Source organism: Tachypleus tridentatus, chromosome 1 (genome assembly GCF_004210375.1).
Source record: "Tachypleus tridentatus isolate NWPU-2018 chromosome 1, ASM421037v1, whole genome shotgun sequence".
NCBI classification, from domain to species: Eukaryota; Metazoa; Arthropoda; class Merostomata; order Xiphosura; family Limulidae; genus Tachypleus; species Tachypleus tridentatus.
The window spans coordinates 83,813,184-83,834,629 of NC_134825.1; the positions used below are offsets into that span (position 1 = coordinate 83,813,184).

General features: G+C 30.9%; 1 protein-coding gene across 8 annotated transcripts in view; it reads right to left on the reverse strand.

Annotated features, from left to right (window-relative positions):
- LOC143253975 (lipid droplet-regulating VLDL assembly factor AUP1-like) overlaps positions 1-19,797 on the reverse strand; it is a 63,646-nt gene extending 43,849 nt beyond the window's left edge. Inside the window, exons 1-3 of one of the 8 annotated variants that reach the window (XM_076508653.1) lie at positions 19,599-19,797; positions 11,745-11,882; positions 5,360-5,510 (exon numbers count right to left, since the gene is read on the reverse strand). In XM_076508653.1, coding sequence (XP_076364768.1) covers positions 5,360-5,510; positions 11,745-11,882; positions 19,599-19,639 — 330 coding nt within the window. In that variant the 5' untranslated portion in view covers positions 19,640-19,797. Of the gene's footprint in view, positions 1-5,359; positions 5,511-11,231; positions 11,346-11,744; positions 11,883-13,022; positions 13,096-19,214; positions 19,247-19,422; positions 19,473-19,598 lie in introns of those variants that run through there. The other 7 variants (XM_076508694.1, XM_076508686.1, XM_076508660.1 and 4 more) reach the window with 7 other exon arrangements.
- Positions 19,798-21,446: the final 1,649 nt, after the last annotated feature.

Genomic DNA, 21,446 nt, shown 5'->3' on the forward strand with positions numbered 1-21,446 from the left:
ACTAAAATTTTTCTACGTTATTATTATTAATAGCTACATTTATAGCCTGCTACATACATACATGCAAAAAAAAAAAAAACAGCTAAAATAACATACTAAAATTCAGCTTTAAGTAATAGCATCGTATAAATATCCTAGCTTGTCTGAAGGTATCATCAACCTACAGTACCTAACCACATTTATGATACAAGTGAAGTAGCTGACACATGTGCATATATAGATATTTTTTCTCTAATCATTATGACTACATAACTACTAACAAATTTAGAATTTAACCTTTCTTTCAGTACTTTGTTTCACTATTAAATTCTACAAGTTAACTTTTCCCCAGTGATATGCTCACACGCAGTACTAAGGCAAAAAATTTAAGGATGTTTTTGTAACACCATGAGATATATCTGGTTGTCACATCAAATGACTATAAATGTCAAATGAATAAATCTGATTATAGCATCCAAAGATTAAGTAAGATAACAAATGTAGTCATAATTTAAGCACAAATAAAAATTTTCTTCATTTTCATAGGTTAACTAAAACTAGAACTGTGTGATTAGTGTTACTTAGCAATATAACAGTTAACTGATTTATTAATCAAATACATTTGATTAATTTATCAGCATGTCCACACACACTCCCATATCAAAGGAGAGAATGTGTTTATTAATTTCAGAAGATTTTCCACCACTGAAGTATTCTAAAATGGTATTAATCTTTCTATTTTAGTTGATACTGTTTCAGTATCTTTTAAGTAATTTTTCAAATTACCTTTAATTTCATATTTTAGAGGTTGCCATTTGCACAAATTGTAAAAAAACAAAAAAACATTTTTGCCGAGTATTTACTGTCACCGATAAGAGTAATATTTTGCATTTAAAACATATCACAGTTAAGAAGCTAGTTAGCTTGTTTAATTATTTACTTTGTTTGAATATGATAAACATAAAAAATAACATACAATAGAGGACATCAGAATATTTTACAATCACCTACAATACTCACTACAAAAAACTATAAAAAAACTCTTAAGCCTGTATATTTGCAACTAAATGATAATCTAATTCTTGCTCTATCCAGTCATATTTAGTTTATTTACAACTGTTTTCAAAGCTGTGTTTCATTACTAATTAAACAAAACACTTCACATGGCACCATAAGGAGGTTTCAATCAAGACTTGTATAACAAATTCCTCAAAGGTGATAAGTTCTTAGCAAAAATAAAATTACTATTTGGAACTGCAGAAAAGTACTTAAGAAATACATCAATAATTTGCTTTACAAAAGCCAATTGAAACATGAAAATCAACAAATAGATAACAGATTATCAAGAAATGACAAATAACTTAGCATAATTAAACTTATTTTCTAAAATGAACACAAAAATTCTAGACACAATCTATAAGTAAGTTGTTTTGTTTATATGCAAAACTCTTTGCAGTTGTTTGGAAATTAAATTATAAGCTTTGCTTCCTTTAATAATTACACTAAGTAAATTTTGAAAAATGTCAAAATATTGATTCTAAAATACTTTTATTTATAATTACTGAAAAATGGTTTCAATGAGCATATAGAATTGTTTACTAAAATGTGCCTCAAAATCTTTTATCAAGTTCTGGAAAAATATGAAAATCCAGAGGAAACCATGTTTTCAGACTTAAAGCACAATAATTTAGAATTAAGTTTCTTTATAATCTTAAAGTTTGTACGTGAAAATGTACCATACACACACACAAAAAAAAAAGTGTTAATACTTAAAAATAATAAAAGATTCATTCACTGATAAAACACGTTATAATAATATCGCATACACATCCATACAATTTGATTTTTTTTTTTACATGTTTATCAGCATGTTTACAACAATGTTGGAGGCTTAATTACCTATAACTATACAGTTACTGAAATACTTTGTGAACAATTGGTTTAATTTATTCTGCAAAGAGGTACTTAGTCAATGTAATAATATAGTGTTTTCTGACATTTTTCAAGCAGCCTATATTTAAATTGAAACAATATTATTAGGTACAGTGGTACTTAACATACGGAATCAACAAGGTTTTGAAATAATTAACAAGTTGAAAGACCACTTTATTGAATAATTTTTGATATTCTGATAAATATATACAGATTTTTTTTCTAAGTGGCAAATATAACGTATTTAAATATCTTTTAAACCCAATTCAAACCAACAGATGGCTATACATGTCAGTTTCTACAAGTATACACCTTACACAAATATAAAATAAAAAAGTAAACAAATAAGAGTATTAAAAGTAATGAAACAAGAATTGAAACAACAATCACTGAGTTATAAAATTTTATCCCCACTTTGGCATCTTTATACATGCATCTATAAGACCAGAGTAACGATTACATTTTATAAATTTGTGATTGCAGTTTTAGTTCTTATAACTATCAGGAATATGACTATACTGAAAGTTTAAAGGTGTCTATATTCCATGGACATATAAAAAATGAACAAATACATAGAAAAAAATTTAAATTTTAACAGAAAGTAGGGATCCTTAGTTATTTGTAGAATTTCTATAAGAATCAAAACAAAACAAATTGTTGTAATTAAGAAAAGTGATAGTGGTTGCATAAATTGTAAGACAATTTTGAATCTCTACTTTGATTGGCAAATTTAATTTGTTTCATTTAGCTATATGGATCGCAATGCCAACCAAACCGGAGATTAAAAATTATTTTAAAATCCCTCCAACAAGTATTACTTGTTTGTGTACTCTTTTATTTTAGCATTTATTTTGTTTGATAATTCTTATAATAATTCTATTAAAAACCAATGATTCCTACTTTCCTTTAAAATTTTATTTTAATTTCTTATTCATGGCAATCTGAATAACATCAGTATATTCTGTCCAATAAAATTGTTTGATATTTATAACATTATTTTACAAACTCTGAAAACCACCAGAAAATGAATGAAATAAAACTAGGAAGTCTATTAAAGTTAAAATAATATATTTTGTAAGTTTATAATCATATGATTTCAAAGATATCTTTATTTATAGTAATGTGACTGATATAAAAATAAAAACAGAAACAAACATTTGAAACTTTTTAGGCAGTTATAAAGATAATTAGAAAAACAATTATAGCATTGGTAGATGTGATACTTGTTTTAGTTTGATTTGAATGCTGTGCAAAGCAACATAAGAGCTGTCTGCACTAGCTGTCCCTTTTAGTTGTGAAAGACTAGATGGAATGCAGCTAGTCATCACCACCAGCTACCAATTCTTGGGCTTCTATTTTATCAATGAACAGTGGGATTGACCATTACATTATAATCCCCCACAGCTGAAAGGGCAAGCATATTTGGTGGGATGGCTATTTGAACCTGTAGACTTTAGGTTGCAAGTTAAACATCCTAACAACATGAATGTGCTGGGCTTTTATCTGTTTTCAGTTTTGGTATTTTAAGCCATTACTTACACAGTCATCCCATTCCTACTTTCAATTACTTTAGACATCAAAAATACAAAAAAGATATTTCTCACAAGGATTCTTAAATGAAGAAAAAAATCAATCCTGTAACACATATATGGCATAACCTGTAAGAACCTTAAATAACACTAACTGATGAAAATAAATCTCTTAACCCTATCACAACAAATCTGTGTACTTTATGTAACCTCATAACTACCATGTAATCTTGGTGGTATACATACTATCTCTTTGAAAATATTTATCTTCATAAAATTTCACAAACTTTCATCAAATATTACAGGTCTTTTGTAGGCCAAAAAAATCAGAATTCTTAATTAATTATTTACACAAAAATATTTTCAATGATTATATGGTGTCAGAGTCTTGACTGCTAATAGTGCAAAGCAATTTTCATGTTAATATTAAAAATACTTTTCTTCATTTGAAAATTAACAATTTTCTTTAATGTAATCCCTAAAACCTCCTCAATAAATATCAAAGTTTTTGTTGTTTTCTTTGTAAATACTTTAAATTTTATCTGTTGCTTTCTATACTATAGCTCTACACAGGATTGGTCCATCTGGCCAACCTCATGACCACCATAAAAGTGTTAGGAAATAACTTTACCTTTTTCCTTTCTAGAATGACTGCAAATTGTAACAGGAAACTACAACTGTTGATCCTAACAGTACACATCTGTTTGAACTTAAAAAAATTTTTATTGGTTTTTGAACCATGTCTAACCAATTATCCTAATGTAAATCACTTGGCAAACATACAGCTCACACCACACTATCAACTTACATATGGCTTCTCATAGCCATACCTTGTAGAAAATATTTTATTATTATTACTTTTTTTACCTAATCTAATCCATAGTTAACTTTTATAAGTTTTTAAATTTTTTTACATTTCAGTTAATTTTATAATGATAAATAAATAACACATAGGAAAAAATAATAATGTCTTTTTTTGTGCTGCTAACTGTTAATGAAATTTGAGCCTACTTTTTTTTTTTTTTTTTTTTATGGTAAATAATTTTTTCTGTAATTAAACACTGCATCTAAGAAGACAGAATAATGGCATGAAAAAAGCAGACAATGTCCTATAACTAACCCAATTTTTCTGGCTTTCTAATTATGCAACAAAATCCATTAAATATTCAGTTAAGCTTGCTGATGTGTTTCCTGTAGGAATAAAGTTTGAATTGGAAGTGAAAAAGACAATTTTTTGTATACAAAACAAAGTTATGAAATGCATCATTTCACAGAAGAAAGCAATGGCTTCCTATTGGCTATAATTCACATAGTATTTAAACATCAGAGAGTACAACTGGCAATTTTTTAAAAGAGAATGTGACAGGTAAGAGATCTAATTTTTTATTTTATGGCTCTGTAACTAAATAAGCTTGAAGGCTACAAAAATTATGCTTCACCTAAGTAATGGCAACATTATACTCAGAAATTTAGATTACATTTTGCACTTGTTGGAAAGGTAGCAAATACATCAGAAAAGAGGGATTGCCAAGAGAAAAGTCACAACTATTACTCCAGGACAATGTAAGGATATTTTTTTAATAACACCTTATAAAATTTCAAACTTAAAACTTCTATACTATTAAAATTTGGATTATTAGCTACATTTCTATGCCAAATTTATTTGTATAAAATAAAAAGTAGTTTAATTAAATTTGGAATGTAACACACCAAAACTTCATGTCCTGCATAGAAAAAAAAAAATACCCACAGCAAAAGTGTTAATTCACCCAACTCTAACTGTGACACTGTAAAACAAATTCAAATGCATAATATGGTTATTACATAGACCAAAGAGTGTACTTTTTTCTTTTTATGAACAAGAATAAAAATAAAGAAAGAGCAGAATCTTTGATTCTCAAAGAACTTTAATGACTTACCAACACACAAGGAAGTACTAGGTCAACTGCCAAATGATCTAACATGGAAACATGATTGGTTACAATAACCTTCACAGACCTATCATGGTTTGTCTCTCTTTCTTCTTTAACAACAACACCCAGCACCATACACATTACTCTTAGCACATAGCTACACAGCAAATATAGAAATAAAAACAAATAATTAAAAAATTTTATGAATAAAGTTAAATTCCTGGTTCTGTGATACAAATGCTAAATACTTATGATGTACACGATACGTGTTTTTTAATGTACTTCTCCTTCAGGTTAATAAATATAAAATAAATTCACACACTTTTAAGTAAACTTCCTTACTCTTTACACACATTATTGTAAAATATAAAAGTTAAAACAAGATACACTTGTTTAAACAATGTGACAAACAAGTAGCAATTATGGAAGATTTAACCTTAAACACAACCATCTTCCTATGTTTATTGATATTTATTGGCATTGTTGTTTAATATAAGTGGTCCTGCAAACAAGAAGTCTAGGTATGCAAGATGTGTGTGTGTGTGTGTGTGTGCCAAACATACATCTACATTTATTCAAATCATTATTCAAAAATCAGTAATAAATAATTTACATCAAAGGAGAATATTTTGGAGAATGATTACCTACTACAAATATGATAAAGGTAATTAATATACACACCTTTCAAACCAAAAAATTATTTAGTAAATTATAAGTTGCCAAAATTGTGGACACAGTATTCTACCTGTACATTTATTTTGTGAGAGGGAACACAGGAATAAATTGTTATAAAATTAAAATGTTAAAAAACTGCCACACACTGCTACAAATTATAAACACATGCAAGTAACTGTCCCATTGGATGTAGCTGGACATAATTTTGATAATATTGATGGCATAAATTTCAAAGCTTTGTCTCTAATTTGTTATGCTGATTGCAACCAAAGATAATATTTTCTAACAATGAAAATGTATTTCTGATACATATTCACATATAACTTTTCCAATTCAGTACTACCCCTTACATGCAAACTTCTTTCTTTCACCACTAGCCTTGGAGCTTCCACATAAATTCATAGATTTCAATTTGATATTGCTGAGTTGTTGCATGCAGATGAGCAAGCAACAACCCTCCACCAACAACAATGCAACATAGCTTACTAATGCAGCTGACTCCCTCCATACTGATTATCCAATCATCATTTCAAGTTTAGAAAATAAATTAAATTTCACTAAAAGTGGAAAGGAATGGTAAGGAGAGATGAATGTCTATTGTAAATGTATTTTCAGTGTTGGAAAATGTTAACTTCCAAAACAATATATGTAATCTTCTCACATATATCAAGAACCTCGTACTGAAGTGGTGGATTTGACACACAACACCAACATCATGTCAACAACTTCATAAATACAAACCAAGCTTCATTCTCACCACGGTTCCCTGGCAAGACACTAGAAGCATACTCAAATTCAATCAATAGAAAAGTAACCATGACTGAACTAAAAATTAATATCAAAAACTTGAAGAATACTTCCCCCGGACATGACCAAATTCCAAACATTATTCTGAAAAAAAGCTCTACTCTCCTATTACAACACCTCACAAACATCATGAACATTTCATTAGCAACTGGATATTACCCTGACACTTGGAAAAAAGCCATTATAACCACAATCCCAAAGAAACAAACCAACAGAACTAATCCAGATAATTTCTGTCCCATCAGTCTGTTAAGCTGCCTTGGCAAACTGATGGAGAGAGTTATCTCCAACCTTCTTCTCCATTTTTGTGAATCAAATAACATCCTTCCAGAATCCCAAAATGCCTCCAGGAAAAACAGGCAAACAACAGATCACCTCACGCAACTAACCAATTCAATCTATAAAGCTTTCAACAACAACCAAGTAACCATTGGGGTATTCCTAGATGTCAAAAAAGCATTCGACAGCATATGGCACAATGCCATCAAATACAAACTAAAACACCTGAAAATAAATCCAACTATAATTAAATGGATTTCAAATTTCTTAACAGATAGAACAGCACAAGTAAAAGTCAATAAAACTATATCTAAGTCATTCAATAAAACTGCAGGAGTGCCAAGGATCAGTCCTCTCTCCACTTTTATATATTATTTTCGTCAGTGACATACCTTTCCCAAATCTAACATACACGCATAATTCAAAATACGCAGACGACATCGCTATCTGGAGCACCTCCAGAAACCCAGTGATGGCCATGTCTCGCGTACAAGAATCACTGAACAACGTCTCAACATGGAGTAACAAGTGGAGAGTAGTGTTAATTCCAACCAAAACACAAGCAATCACCTTCTACAGGAAATTAAAAAACAAAGAAAAATCTAGAAAAAATAAAATTATCACTCGGAAATACGACCATTAACATGAGCAAAAACATCACATTCATTGGCATCACTTTCGACATAAAACTAACATGGAAAAAACATGTTAACAATATACACTCATCAATTAGAAAACGGATTTCACACCCAATGACTCTAACCAGTCGACAATCGAAATGTTCACCAAACACCATTATCCAAATATACAAGGCTTACATCCGTCCACTAATAGAGTATGGATGTCAAGTAACATACAATATGTCAAACAACACACTCCAGAAAATCCAAGTTCAACAGAACAGAATACTAAGATCTGCATTCAGTCTACCGTCATTCACGCCAGTAAATTATATACATCAAATCAGCAACTTACCAACACTAAGAAATAGACTAATGGAAATATCACACAAATATTATCTAAAAGCAGAAAACAGAAACAAACTAACGTCATCACTATACAAATTAACTAGTGCACCAACAAAATACATTTCACCTTACAACATATTTCAAGAATCACAAATTACACAACAAAGTATCTAAAGAACTAAACTCATGTTAATAATATGTATTCTCTTTTTTCAGATATCGGGCACAGGACAGGCAAAACTTTCAGCATCTGTCCTGTGAAAGTGGGTTTTCTCGGGGCACTCCCGTTTCCCCCCCACAGCAAAAACTTAGGCATTGGATTTTTAGATCCCAGCCCAGGCAACTTTATTGCAAGACCCTGATTCGGGTCGTTTGAGTTCATGTTCATATTTACTTTAACTTCTGCCTTTCGGGACGGGACCTGGCCGTTCTCTCCAGTGCTGCCTTTGCCTCAGTCTAGGATAACATTAAGAACGACCTCCTTCACCCAGAAAAAGAGTCAAAAATTATTTAATAAATAAAACTAAACCTAATAACCTTTCACAAAAGGGGACAAAGAGGAACCACAACGTTCCTGAACACCCCAGTTGGAGCGAGAATTCTTACGATTTCTCTCTCTCTAAACTAAACCCCTGCCACGTTAGTTTGCGTTTGCAAAGTGGTGGATAGACTGGTGCAAAATTTCACATGGAAGAGATCCCTTTGAGAAGAACCCAAAAGCAATCCACTGAGTGTGACACTCTATGCCTTGAAAAAGTATAGAGGCATGCACACATCAGATTGTACTTCATCTGTACCAGGGTACACTATTTGCCTGGGCAATAAAAGGAGTTTTGTAATTACAGACAGAAGATACAAGCACAATCCAACACTAGCAACTGACTTTCAGAAGCGTCATATAATTAGTGTGGATAGGATGCATCAGACTGTTTGTTGTGGGTTAATTCCCTGACCTAAACCAGGTAGCACTTCAGAGCAATGGTAAGAGAAGGGTCCCTACCATATTCATCTCATGCCCAGTAAGAGAGAAAGGGAATGTGACATCTGAATTGCAATTGACTTATTTTGGCTGGTCCTGTACCATTCCAACATTAGACCACCCTGGAACCTAATATCTTGGCAGTAGTAGGATGGGAGAAGGTCAGCCATGGAGATGAAGTGCACTATTTTTCTTTATAGAGTGGAATTCATCACATTCAGGATGCAGTCTCCATAGTCCACCACTCCAGCAACTGAGAACTGATAAGTAGCAGTTACTTCCATCCTCCATTAGATGAAAAAAGGGAGTGAAAGCACACTAGAGAGTCTGGAAGAGACCATCACCATTAGGCAGTTCAATGGGTAACTACAAAACACCTATTTGGAATTTGAAAAAAACAAACAAACAAGCACTAGGTGTTAAACTAGGCATGGAGAATGAACAGGAATCTCCTATGCAATTTATTCATCATAGTCCATTAATGGGTATAGTCAGGATCAGGCCTATCTTAAGATGATGAAAAAATGCACTAAGAATAGAATATTTGTTTGCCTGTTTTTGAATTTCATGCAAAGCTTCAGGAGGGGTATCTGCAGTAGCTGTCCCTCATTTAGTAGTTTAATACTAGAAGGAAAGCAGGTAATCATCATCACCTGCAACCAACTCTTGGACTACTCTTTCACAAACAAATAGATGGATTGACCATCACATTACAATGGCCCCACAGCTAAAAGGGAGAGCATGTTTGGTATGATAGGGATTCAGACCCATAATCTTCAGATTACAAGTCGAGTGTCTTTACCTCCTGGCCATGCTGGGCCAAAATGGAAATGGAAGGATGGTTCGAAAGATGTTCAGCAAATAAAAGACGGTACTCAGATGACTCAAAGTAAGGTCACACTTGGGGATCATAAATAGCCATATTGAGATGGGCTGACCCATGGATACAGCAATGCCATCCAAGGACAAACCCAATTCATCCAACTATGCCTGGATACAAAAGCCAAAAGGAACAATGACAGATCCTTTGTTCTGACAAAGCATGGTCCACTGAGAAGGAAAACACAACTCCAGGTGAAATGCTGCAGTAAGGATCGAATTTGTGAAGTATACAGTAAAGATAGTTCACATGGCAGAGGTGTAAAGGAGGTTCATGAGACTGTGTACAAATTCAAAACTGAAAAAGTGCAGAAAGCCCCAACATAGAGCCAAGCCCGTAGTGATGAACAGAGTCCAGCATCTTCAAGGCTGAGGTCCTGGCAGAGTCATAGCCCAGAGACCCATAGACAAATTTCAATCAAATGACAGCATGATCTATCTTTAGCATAGAACACTGATTCACTCTCCAAGAGAGGGCATGGAAAATGTTCAGTGCCCTTGTACACTTGACTCATAGCTGCTTGATGTGTGGTATAAAGATCAGCTTACAGTCAAAGATACAGTCCTCATAGCAAAGAAGTATTACTGATCTTTTTATTCAACAAACTATTATGCTTGCCAAAAAAGAAAAACAACAAAAAATTCTGTTGTCTCTAAATCAATTAAAAGGTCTATAAGGTGTTACTATTACACACTAGGGACAAGGACGTTTTGGCTTTTTTTTTTATGCATTCTTTATAAATGTTAATCATTACTGTACTTTGTAATTTATGCTGTTTTACATTACTTAAATTCTGTTACTATGATGCAGGTACTGATTCAATCTCAACCAACATGTAAATCTAAGAATATTATATATGTTGTTATGATACATTACTCTTGGAGGCACTGGCATTTACTCTACAGTTAAATTCAACAACAAATGTACAAAAATGAAATTAAAAGTGCTATACTATCACGTATAGCATATCACAAATTTTTTTATTAATGTATCACGACTGTCTTAATAATTTACCACATAAAACCTTGAATACTACACATTCTTACATGGCTTCCTATGCTACACGTTTATTTCATCTTGCCAAAAGTAATATTATGTAAACAATACTAGCTAAAAATATGTGATACAAATTAAATGTGTGACAATATCCCAAGCATATTTCTACTCATTTCAATGCCTGTTATAAAGTAATCATAACAAAAGCTTACTTAACAGCAGAGGTTTACCCTTTATGTATGAAAATTATCATATAAAGGTACAAAAAAACATCTTATTATCAACAACACCAACATTCTTCAGGTGTTCCACATCAGTAAATAGGAAGTTTGGGGGTAAGAGAGTCCTCCTCTTATATTTTCTTTTCTGAACTGATGGGACAATGCTTTCTGCATATACTGTAATCCTCTAAATAAATTTTAAAAATTACTACTTTTACATTCATAACAAATTTTATTACTCCATAAAAGATCTCACCACAACAATTGCTATTATGTATATACTAGTTATATATATATATCATAAATATGTGATTTTATGGCATTATTTTCTGTGTTCAATATAACAATCTTAAATAAGTGTCTATGTTACAGCTTTTAAAGTCAAATCATTCAATGGTTATAGCATACCAATAATATAAAACTACTGAAAATGAACATCCTTCCTCTCACTTCTTTTGCTTGTTAAAGAAAGAAAAACATTCATAAGAAAGAACTATTATAAGGAATGACAAAAAACAATATGCAATTATTTCTTACTAACGATATGCATTTACAGCCCATACACTAAAACTGTTTTCATACTTACAACCTTATAGAAGACAACTTGGATAAAACACATGCTATCAGAAAAGCATGGCAGCCAATGAAAATTCTTAAAACAGCAAGTACGAAACCAATAGGGAAGTAGAAAAACAAAGCAAATGCATCCGCTGAATGTTGACACCTAAAAGAAAATATTTAAAACAGCTCTGAAATACAATCATAGCTGCACAAAAACATTGTGATTATTCACTCAACTTCAACAGATATTTTCAATAAAACAAAGGAGCTTCAAACAGTACATTTGTTTTCATTATAAAGAACAAAATTACAAATCAATTGTAACAATGAGAATAATTATGATAATTTTCTCAAAGCTGCTAAATAAAACTATTCAGACATAAAAGAGCCTTCTCATCAGAACAGATCAAAGGCAAAACATTATAATGTTTTCTACATACTGAGATCACTCTTATCAAATGTCCAAATGAGATGGGAGAAAAAAAAGTGAAAATAAGTGTGTTTAGAGATAAAGTAATTACTTGAATTTCATTTCAATTAAAAAGATTACTGTATTTCTTGTTAAAAATGTAAAAATAGAATCTGTGCAATGAATAACTGGTAAAAAGGAAACAACAATCATTGTACAGAGTGGAAAGCTTTTACTACCAAAATCTTTCATGTACAATGGGTCAGAAGATCTATCCAAATATTAACTGACATGTAACGTGACACTGTTTTTGTAAATGCTGAGCAATTATGTACAGTGGGAAGCTACACTTACTGAAAATAAGGGCAGCTATGTTATACTTCATCTGAGATTGTAAAAGGAGTGAAAAGTGAGAATCCATTAGAATATGTACATCATCCAAAACATAAAATGTATATACAATTAAATGCCTAACTAGAAAAACAACTATTAAACTACTATAATCAGTAAAATTGTGTTATGGATGATGTCCCATAAGAAACTCCTTATCTTTACTATATTAGAACATATAAGTTGGTCTAGAGAGAAAAATTAAAAAGCATATCATGGATACTAAATGTAAAGCACTTCCTCATTAAGAGTGCATCAAGGCACAGGAACAGAAACAATTTGAGTAACAGCACCCCATCTACTACTAAAGCAAGACTGAATGTCAGCTAAATCATCCATGTGCATTCTTGCATATAACAACACCTAACTACATAATACAAATATTTGCACTATGGATATATAAAAATGGGAAAGAAATGCCCTTCAAACAAATATCAGGCTTTGGCAAACAAACTATGTTGATATATCAAAGCTTTCAAATGTAGCTCTTATAATACCCATTACCACAGTGCAGTGCAAATGCACATTCAGTGTCCAGAATCACAATTTAAGCTGCAAAGTTGCTTGACTGCAGAACTCAGTGAAGACCTGATGGTTTTCTAGATAGAAAAGCCCAAAATTTATATATATATATGACCAAAATCTATATTACAATTAAACAGATACAAATTCTGATTTAAAAAATGAGTAACAACTTTAAGATTTGGGACACAGTCTTCATGCTCTCTGCAATGTACAATAATATTGGAAATATTTTCTATTGTGTTTGTGTTAAACTGTTTAAATTGTGCTTTTTTTAACTTTACCTTTTGTTTTAATCTATTTTTGATTAAGTATAACTCAAAGTAAAAATTTGAGATGATGCAATGTTACTTATTTTGTAATTTACTGTAGTTCCTAGAATTTTGTTTTACATTGATCTTGAAACACGTTATACAATAGATGCTTGTTACTCAGTACTTACACCTCATTCAAATTAAAAACAGATCTAACATATCCAAGTATTACAAAATTAAAAATATTTTAATAAAAACTAGTTCTAAAACTTACATTAAACTTCACAGAATTTTATTTTAATAGTTAACTACAATATTTTTTCATATTTAAGTTAATAAAATATTTACAATTTTATTAAAACAGCATAATTTTATAAAAAAAACAATAGTTATATAATTCACAAATTAAACTCAATACAAATTCAATTTTAGATTTTAATTAGCCATTTCTCAAGTTACATAACTTATTATAAACTTAAACAAGGTCTAGTACAGTTTTATATCTATTTACAATGCTGATGAATATTTATGATCAACATGCAGGTAATTCACACACACACATGCAAATGATTCAAAACATAAGTTCAACATTTCTTAAAATTAGAAAACTACATTTGATGCCATATGGATTCATCTGTAACAAAAATAACAAAAATCTCACATATCAAGTTCCTATTCTATAAAAACTTGCAAATCATTGAATTACTGGTCTAATCTGTTGCAGAACACATTTCAAAGTATAAATGCTCATTGACATATAAGCAGCCTCAATTCAACAGTCATTAGATTCAAACATGTAGGACACAGAGATGTCAAGTTTACCTGATGAAAAATGTTTGTCATGACAAAATTGCAAAACTTTATTCATTTTGGACAAGAAATAATTGGTAAATATTTGAACACAACTCCCAAAAGCAAGAACCCATTTTTTTGGCACATGCATTTTATAATATATATATACAAAAATGCTATTACAATGAAAGAAATAACACTTATGAGGATGAGAGTGACTGTCTATATAGAAGTCTGATTTTATATTTGAAGTTTTGTTACATATTTCAGTCATACTGCAGTCTTATCTACATATTTTCCATTAATAACACCTATATATTAAAAAAAAAGCAAAGAAAAAAAAACAGCCAAATAGTAATACAATGATGAATGTTAATCAACTCAACCATAGTAGGGTAACTTCGACTGTGCAAGAACCAACTAATGTCATCTAAAAAAAGTGGCAATTTATATAAAGATGGAGAAACCACATGGTGCGACAAAGATTGCTAGATACAACAAATGAAAAAGTTAAGGCCAAAACATACTGTCAATGAAGACAAAATAAAGAAACATTTTTTAATGTATAAGAAAAAGGATATAAAGGTATGATATCCAAGGCATGTGCAACTTCAAAGGATTGCAACATGTTACCATGTGGTAAGGAGGAGGTAAAAATATCACTTAAAATCAATAAACTCCTGGGTCTAAAATTACACAATTCTATAAACCTCTAAAAATTAACCTTTACTCTGTAACTATGAGCTTGGAGAGTTATGGAAAAGTAAAACTGACATTAAAAAATGAAGACAACTAATGCAGCTGTGAAATCAACCTTGGATCCCCAGATCTAAACTCAACTTCTACAGTAGCTGAAGACAATATATATATATATATATATTATATGCTCTTCAAAGATCTATGCCCAACAAAAGTCTAACAATTTCTAGCCTCAAATAAGATGAAATTAATGAGTACCTGTATGAATGGGACAAACAGAACAAACATGTTTCTCTTGCAAAATGTCAAGAAAAAGTAACAAAAATAACCTCTCAGCATGCAAAACTAATGATGGTATTATTAGAGAAAAATCAATATAGAGATGGGTAGGAATGGGCAAAATATGTGTGGTAGTTTTGGTCAGATATCCAGTTTCAGATACCTGGCTCCTGATATTCAACTGGATTCAGATTACAGACAGCATGTTCAGCCATACATATTAAAAAAATTTGCTGAAGATATGAGTTACAACTTCAGTATACACAGTATGATATTAAAGTAATTACTTTATCCTTAATGTTTAAAAATTTGTATAGTTCCACATGAGTGCCAAGACATTGCAAAACCTTTAACTCTTTCAACATAGGACCAGTCTTGTAACCATTTTGTACTCATTAAAGTTTTCTTGCTATATCTTTTAAATAAATATGTCCACAAGATTGAATAGATTATAAACAAACATTATAAGGCTTTAATACACAAAATATTAGTTTTTTTTATTAAATCTTAAGGTTTCTCAAGTAATGTTTTTCACGTCTTTTTCTTTTCTTTTTGCTTACCCAACATGCAAAGTAATTTTTAAGGTCAAAAATAATTTATGCATCACAAATTTTCAGAATTCACATGCAAAATCCTTATAATTTTGATAATTATCAAACATTTTTTAAGAAAAGTTTTGATAATTTATCTACTATTTTCACTAACAGATCTCAATATAGGTTTGATCTAACCAACCAATCTCATAAACAACATAAACAATTTGGAAATAAATATAATTTATGACTTTCTTGTTCTAGAATGACTACAACTTACAACACTAAAACACAAATATTTAAACTAAATAGCTTAAACTTTATAACATTATACATTCATGGATATTTATTATATTGACTTTTCAGCCATATCTGGTTAACATTACAGAAGTTGCAATGACATACTGCACGTGAACTCACAGTACTGTATCCAAAAGTATAAAACTGGCCTGTCTTGGTTATGTTTCAGTGGACTAGTATTTTGGAAAATACGATAAATTTCAGTTGCAGTACAATATGTATGCATGCACATTTACTATTTACGAAACAAGTTCTTAAATTTATTTTTTTAAAACATAGAAGAGTAAATAAAGAAGTAAAGCAAACACTTATCTCTTCTAGTTATGAACATTGCACTCATTTGCTACCTGTCAGAGGTTGTCAAACCTTATAAAATTTTGCACATGGAAGATGTAAAACAATATATTTTTTAGGTTATATATATATATATATATATATATAAACACAATTGAATCACCAAAAAAATCATAAATTACCATATCAACACCACAGTATTCCACTATAATTTATCAAGTCTTGTAACTAAGCTGTATTTTGGTCTAAAAGAACATGAAATTTCAAACAGTTCAAAGACTGAACCTACTACCTTAAAGTTTTGTTTCAAAAGAATGAAACTGACACTCTAATACTTCAAAATGGATGAGAAAGCCACTAGAGGGATTCATGATTCCCATTCTTTACTTCTGTAGAAAATACAAGTTTAAAAGATAAAGAACCACTAATTAGCTATAGTCTGTTTAATACTGTAAGACAATTCCCATGGATGAAAATGATATCTCATTATTTGATTAATTACCAAATGAAGATCAGATCTGATAAGGTTTCACTGTATAAACATAATATCTGACTGGACTGGATATTGTTCTATAACAGCATTTCCCAAAGTGTGGTCCACGACCCAGTACCAGTCCATGAAAAAAAAAAAACAGTCTGCAAAAAACTAAAAAAATTAAATTAATTTTAACCCTTTCACTACAAACCACCATTTTTAAACTTTCTCCAAGCCCTTTTTGCACATTAGAGAAAAGTTTAATTAAACTAGTTAATATAAATATATATTCTAATAAAATGAATACTTTCAAATATATTATAAGTTAGTTTTTTTCATTTCATCCAGCTGGGATTTCTCAGTATTTCAACTCAGCTAATATAACAAGAAATAATCCACAAAAAATTAGTTAAGCAAATCAAATGAGTTAGAGGTGGTGGAAGAGTAGTTAAGTATATTGTACCATAGTTTGGTGGAAAAAACAAGAGATTGATTATTAATAGAGTTCAGTCATACTGTACCATTACTTCTTGTGGAGTACTGTAGGGGTGAATATGTTGGCCTTTGCTCTTTCTCAGTTACATTAACAATACTGATAGGGGCATAATTAATGAATTAGGTGTCCTAAGAACATTGAACTCTTGGATATTTCTAGCTGTATTCAGGATGTCAAAGTATACAGAATGACTTTGATCAATTGGTAAGTTGAATGAATATTTGGAAAATAATTATAGACAATGTAATGCACTTGGGTTGCAATAACTTGAATCAGATGTTTAATACAAATGGAAATTGACTCAATACTCTGATAGACGAAAAGAATCTACAGGGTGACCCGTAAGTCCCTACCCATCCATATGTTATCATGTTATAATCAATTATGCATGTATTATAAATTTTTCCTTTTTCTTCAGAGAAATATAGCTGATTTAAGTCCATTTACACTTGAAAATGCCTCACAGAACATGGCGTCGCATAATATTATGCAGTGTAAATGAGGAACAGCACACAGATACACTGGATACATAAGATATATAGATAGATAGGGACTTACTGGCCACCCTGTACATACAGTACTGAATCCATCTCTCAAGTCATAAAAGCATTTCTCTGTTACGCATTTATAGCCATACTGATTATCAGTCAAAAGAGGTTATTATACATTTATTCAAATAACTACCTAGGACTTACTTTGAATACTATGTACAGGATTGGTCTTATATAAACAAAAAGAATATAAATTTGTTGGAAAAAGTTAAAAGACAGTGCTACTAAGATAATTTCAGGAATGAAATGGTTATCTTATAGAAATAGGTTAAGATATCTCAACTTATTTTCTGTTAGAAACAAAAAAAAAGCATTAGAGGTGATCTTACTGGTGTCTATACAATTCTGGAATATCAACATACTTAAGGTCTCTTATTTTTTTGTACTAAAAAAAAATAATACTTTTCAAAAGATAACAGGACAAGATGACACAAATTTACAACATGGAAAAACAGGTTACTCTCCAGTTAACATTTTATTTTTCTAACAGGGTGGTTGACTTATGGAATAAGTTGCTGTTGGTAGTATGTTAAAAGAAAAGATGCATCACATAACCCACTGTGCCTCTGTTAATATGATAAAACACATTAAGAAATTGTGTTGTAAAAAAAAAAAAAAACATATTGAGTAACATTAAATTTCAATATATTTTTCCATTAATTCCATAAATATCTAACTCATTAATCTCTTTCAGTGTACCTTTTCAAAGAATTTCTAAAAGCAAAGGTACACTATCAACAAGGGTACTTTTCAACCAAAGAGGATGAAACTATATCAAAACTCCAACATACTTGTTAAAATAAAAACTTTGAAAAATAATAACGAGAAACAATTATTCAAATGTTAACTTTCAAAATACTTTTCTGAAATTACCCTTACAACAAATATCATCAACTTGCTAATAATAAAAATCAAACTAATAGAATGTTAGATTACTAGTTTAATCCGTGATACTTCCTTGTAAAAAATAAAGATCTACTAATGGTTCTTTTTCATTCTCCAGAAATTATACTAATATTAATAGTTAAAAAAAAAAGAAAAAGTGGTTACTTTTCCTCTATTTTCCTATATCAAACCATTATCTCTAGAAGTAAAATTGCTCATCCAATCTACTCTTTTAAATTCTGTTTTGCAACTTCCACCACCTTAAGAAAACTATTCTACACTCCATCCACCCTATTAAAAACAGTAATGCTGTCCTAAATGATTAATGTTCTTAACTTTCCTTACCTTAAACTTTATTGCACTAGTCTAACTACCTACAGTGTATTCCTACAACAGCTTTTTCTACAGCAAAATTAAATTTCAAACAATTAATTTTCTTACTAATAAAATTAGTTTTTATTTTTACTATTTAGACAAACATCAACAAAAATAGTTAAAATCTAAAACCTGAAATTCAGCATGAATCAAATCATCAAACATAACCTGACCAGCATAATGTATTCACACATTTAAAATTTAATTTTAAACCTTAAGTTCTTACAACTTACATACTTACCAGATGAAACCTATCATTACTAATAATCGTGATATTAGAGATAAATATTAGATTACTGTTTTGCTTTCCCACACCTAGTGCTAGAATCTTATTCTTAGATATGTTACTAGGTAGTCTTAGTAATACTACGACTATCATTATTCATTTATTGGCCCATATGGATAACGTAGTATCCAAGAGATTGGAAAAAACACTATATTATCCGTACCGCAGTATAAAAACTTTATAGCTGAAATAAAGCATCGAGTTTAACAAGTTGAAATATGTTAACCTGAAACACACTCTCACTAATAATTTTTTTAATTTAACTTTTTTATCAAGCAAAAAACTTATAACATTGGTTTAAGCCTAAACCTTATAATATTAAAAGTAAATTGTTCTTACCTGTTTACATCGAACAACTCGTTTATATTCAGCGTTGTCATCTTTAATTTTCAATTAAATCAGAAAAGTTAGGTAAACGAAAACTGATAAAGATGTAATTCAAAATTTTATTTCAGTACATATGGACCTACCCTTTATATAAAAATGGACAGAAACCAGGGCAACTTTTTTACCGTACTTCACCAGGGTTGAAAAAATAGAAAATGAATTGTTAAACGGAATTATAAGAGGTCATTAATAAATTAAAAAAATAAATAGAATAGAGACTAAATTGAGTTGATTAATTATGATGTTTTATTCTATTATTCTGTTGTTAAAATAACTAATTTTAAATGGTTAAATATTGGTTGCATATACAAATATACCTTTGAATTTATGCTGTTTCTTTCATTTGTATGAAAATTAGTGGCCACATAGCTACATAATGGGCTACCTATGCTGCTCTTTTCCACCAAAAACCATAATTTATTTCTTTTGTTGTTGTTATGATATTTCGCGTAAAGCCACACGAAAGCTTTGTGCGCTAACCGTCGCTTATTTAACAATGAATGATAGATGGAAATCAGCTAATCATCATTACCCACCGCCAATTCCTGAGCTACTCTTTTACCAGTGAACAGTGGGATTGAACGACATATAATAACAACCTCACGTCTGAAAGCAGAAAGCATGTTTGGTGGAATAGAATTTGAACCCGCAACCCTCAGGCTGCTAATCAAGCACTCTAACCACCAAACCGTAGTTTATTCCTTGCAAATACACATTTTCTTGATAGTGTTTATTTTATTTGTTCGAATTATAATTTCGAGCAAAACCTCACAAGGAATATTTGCTTTTATCCTGGCGGAAGGACACTCAGACAGCAGTTCTCTCCACCAACTCTTAAATTTTTCTATCCGAACATCGTTTCCTTATTAAGAATTTTTCCTGAAGACTGTTTGTTTGTAATTAAACGCAAGATTACTCAATGAGCTATCTGTATTTTGCTCACTACGAGTAACAACCTCAATTTTAGCGTTGTTAACTGTGAGACTCACTGATGAGCCGCTGGGAGGCTTCTCGGGACATGAGAAATAACATGTCAGGTAAATATTAATACATTAAAAATAAATGGTCTTATGACACCATAATTTTATTATTATTTAAATAACAACATTATTTTGGTGTTATAAGTTAGTTTATTTTTAGTATTGATATGTCTTCCACACACGAGTATACAATATAGAAAGTTAATAATGTCAGATAAAGATATTGATTTGCACACATGTCTAATTTTTTTGTTTTAGCGAAATATTGGGTAGCACTATATATAATATCTGCTCATAATGCAGGAAAAAATAAAGTTTTAAAGCCGAGCATGTTTTTCCAGCAACAAGATAAAAATTATAAACCCTCTAAAATTATTCCTTCTGGAGTAAACCCGGCTAGCTTTTGTTGACAAATATAGTCATTAGACGCTTAATACACAACAATAGGGAGTAGATAGCCCAGTCGCTTTGCGCCTTAAAACGTCAAACCAACCAACCACAGCAATATATTTTAAAGCATTAGAAGCGTTTGTTTTGTTTGTTTTGAATTTCGCGCAAAGCTACACGAGAGCTATCTGCGCTAGCCGTCCCTAATTTAGCAGTGTAAGACTAGAGGAAAGGCAGCTAGTCATCACCACCCACCGCCAACTCTTGAGCTACTCTTTTACCAACAAATAGTGGGATTGACCGTAACATTATAACACCCCCACGGCTGAAAGGGCGAGCATGTTTGGTGCGTTCGAGATTCGAACCCGCGACCCTCAGATTACGAGTCGAACGCCTTAACACGGTTGGCCATGCCGGGCCCATTAGAAGCGAA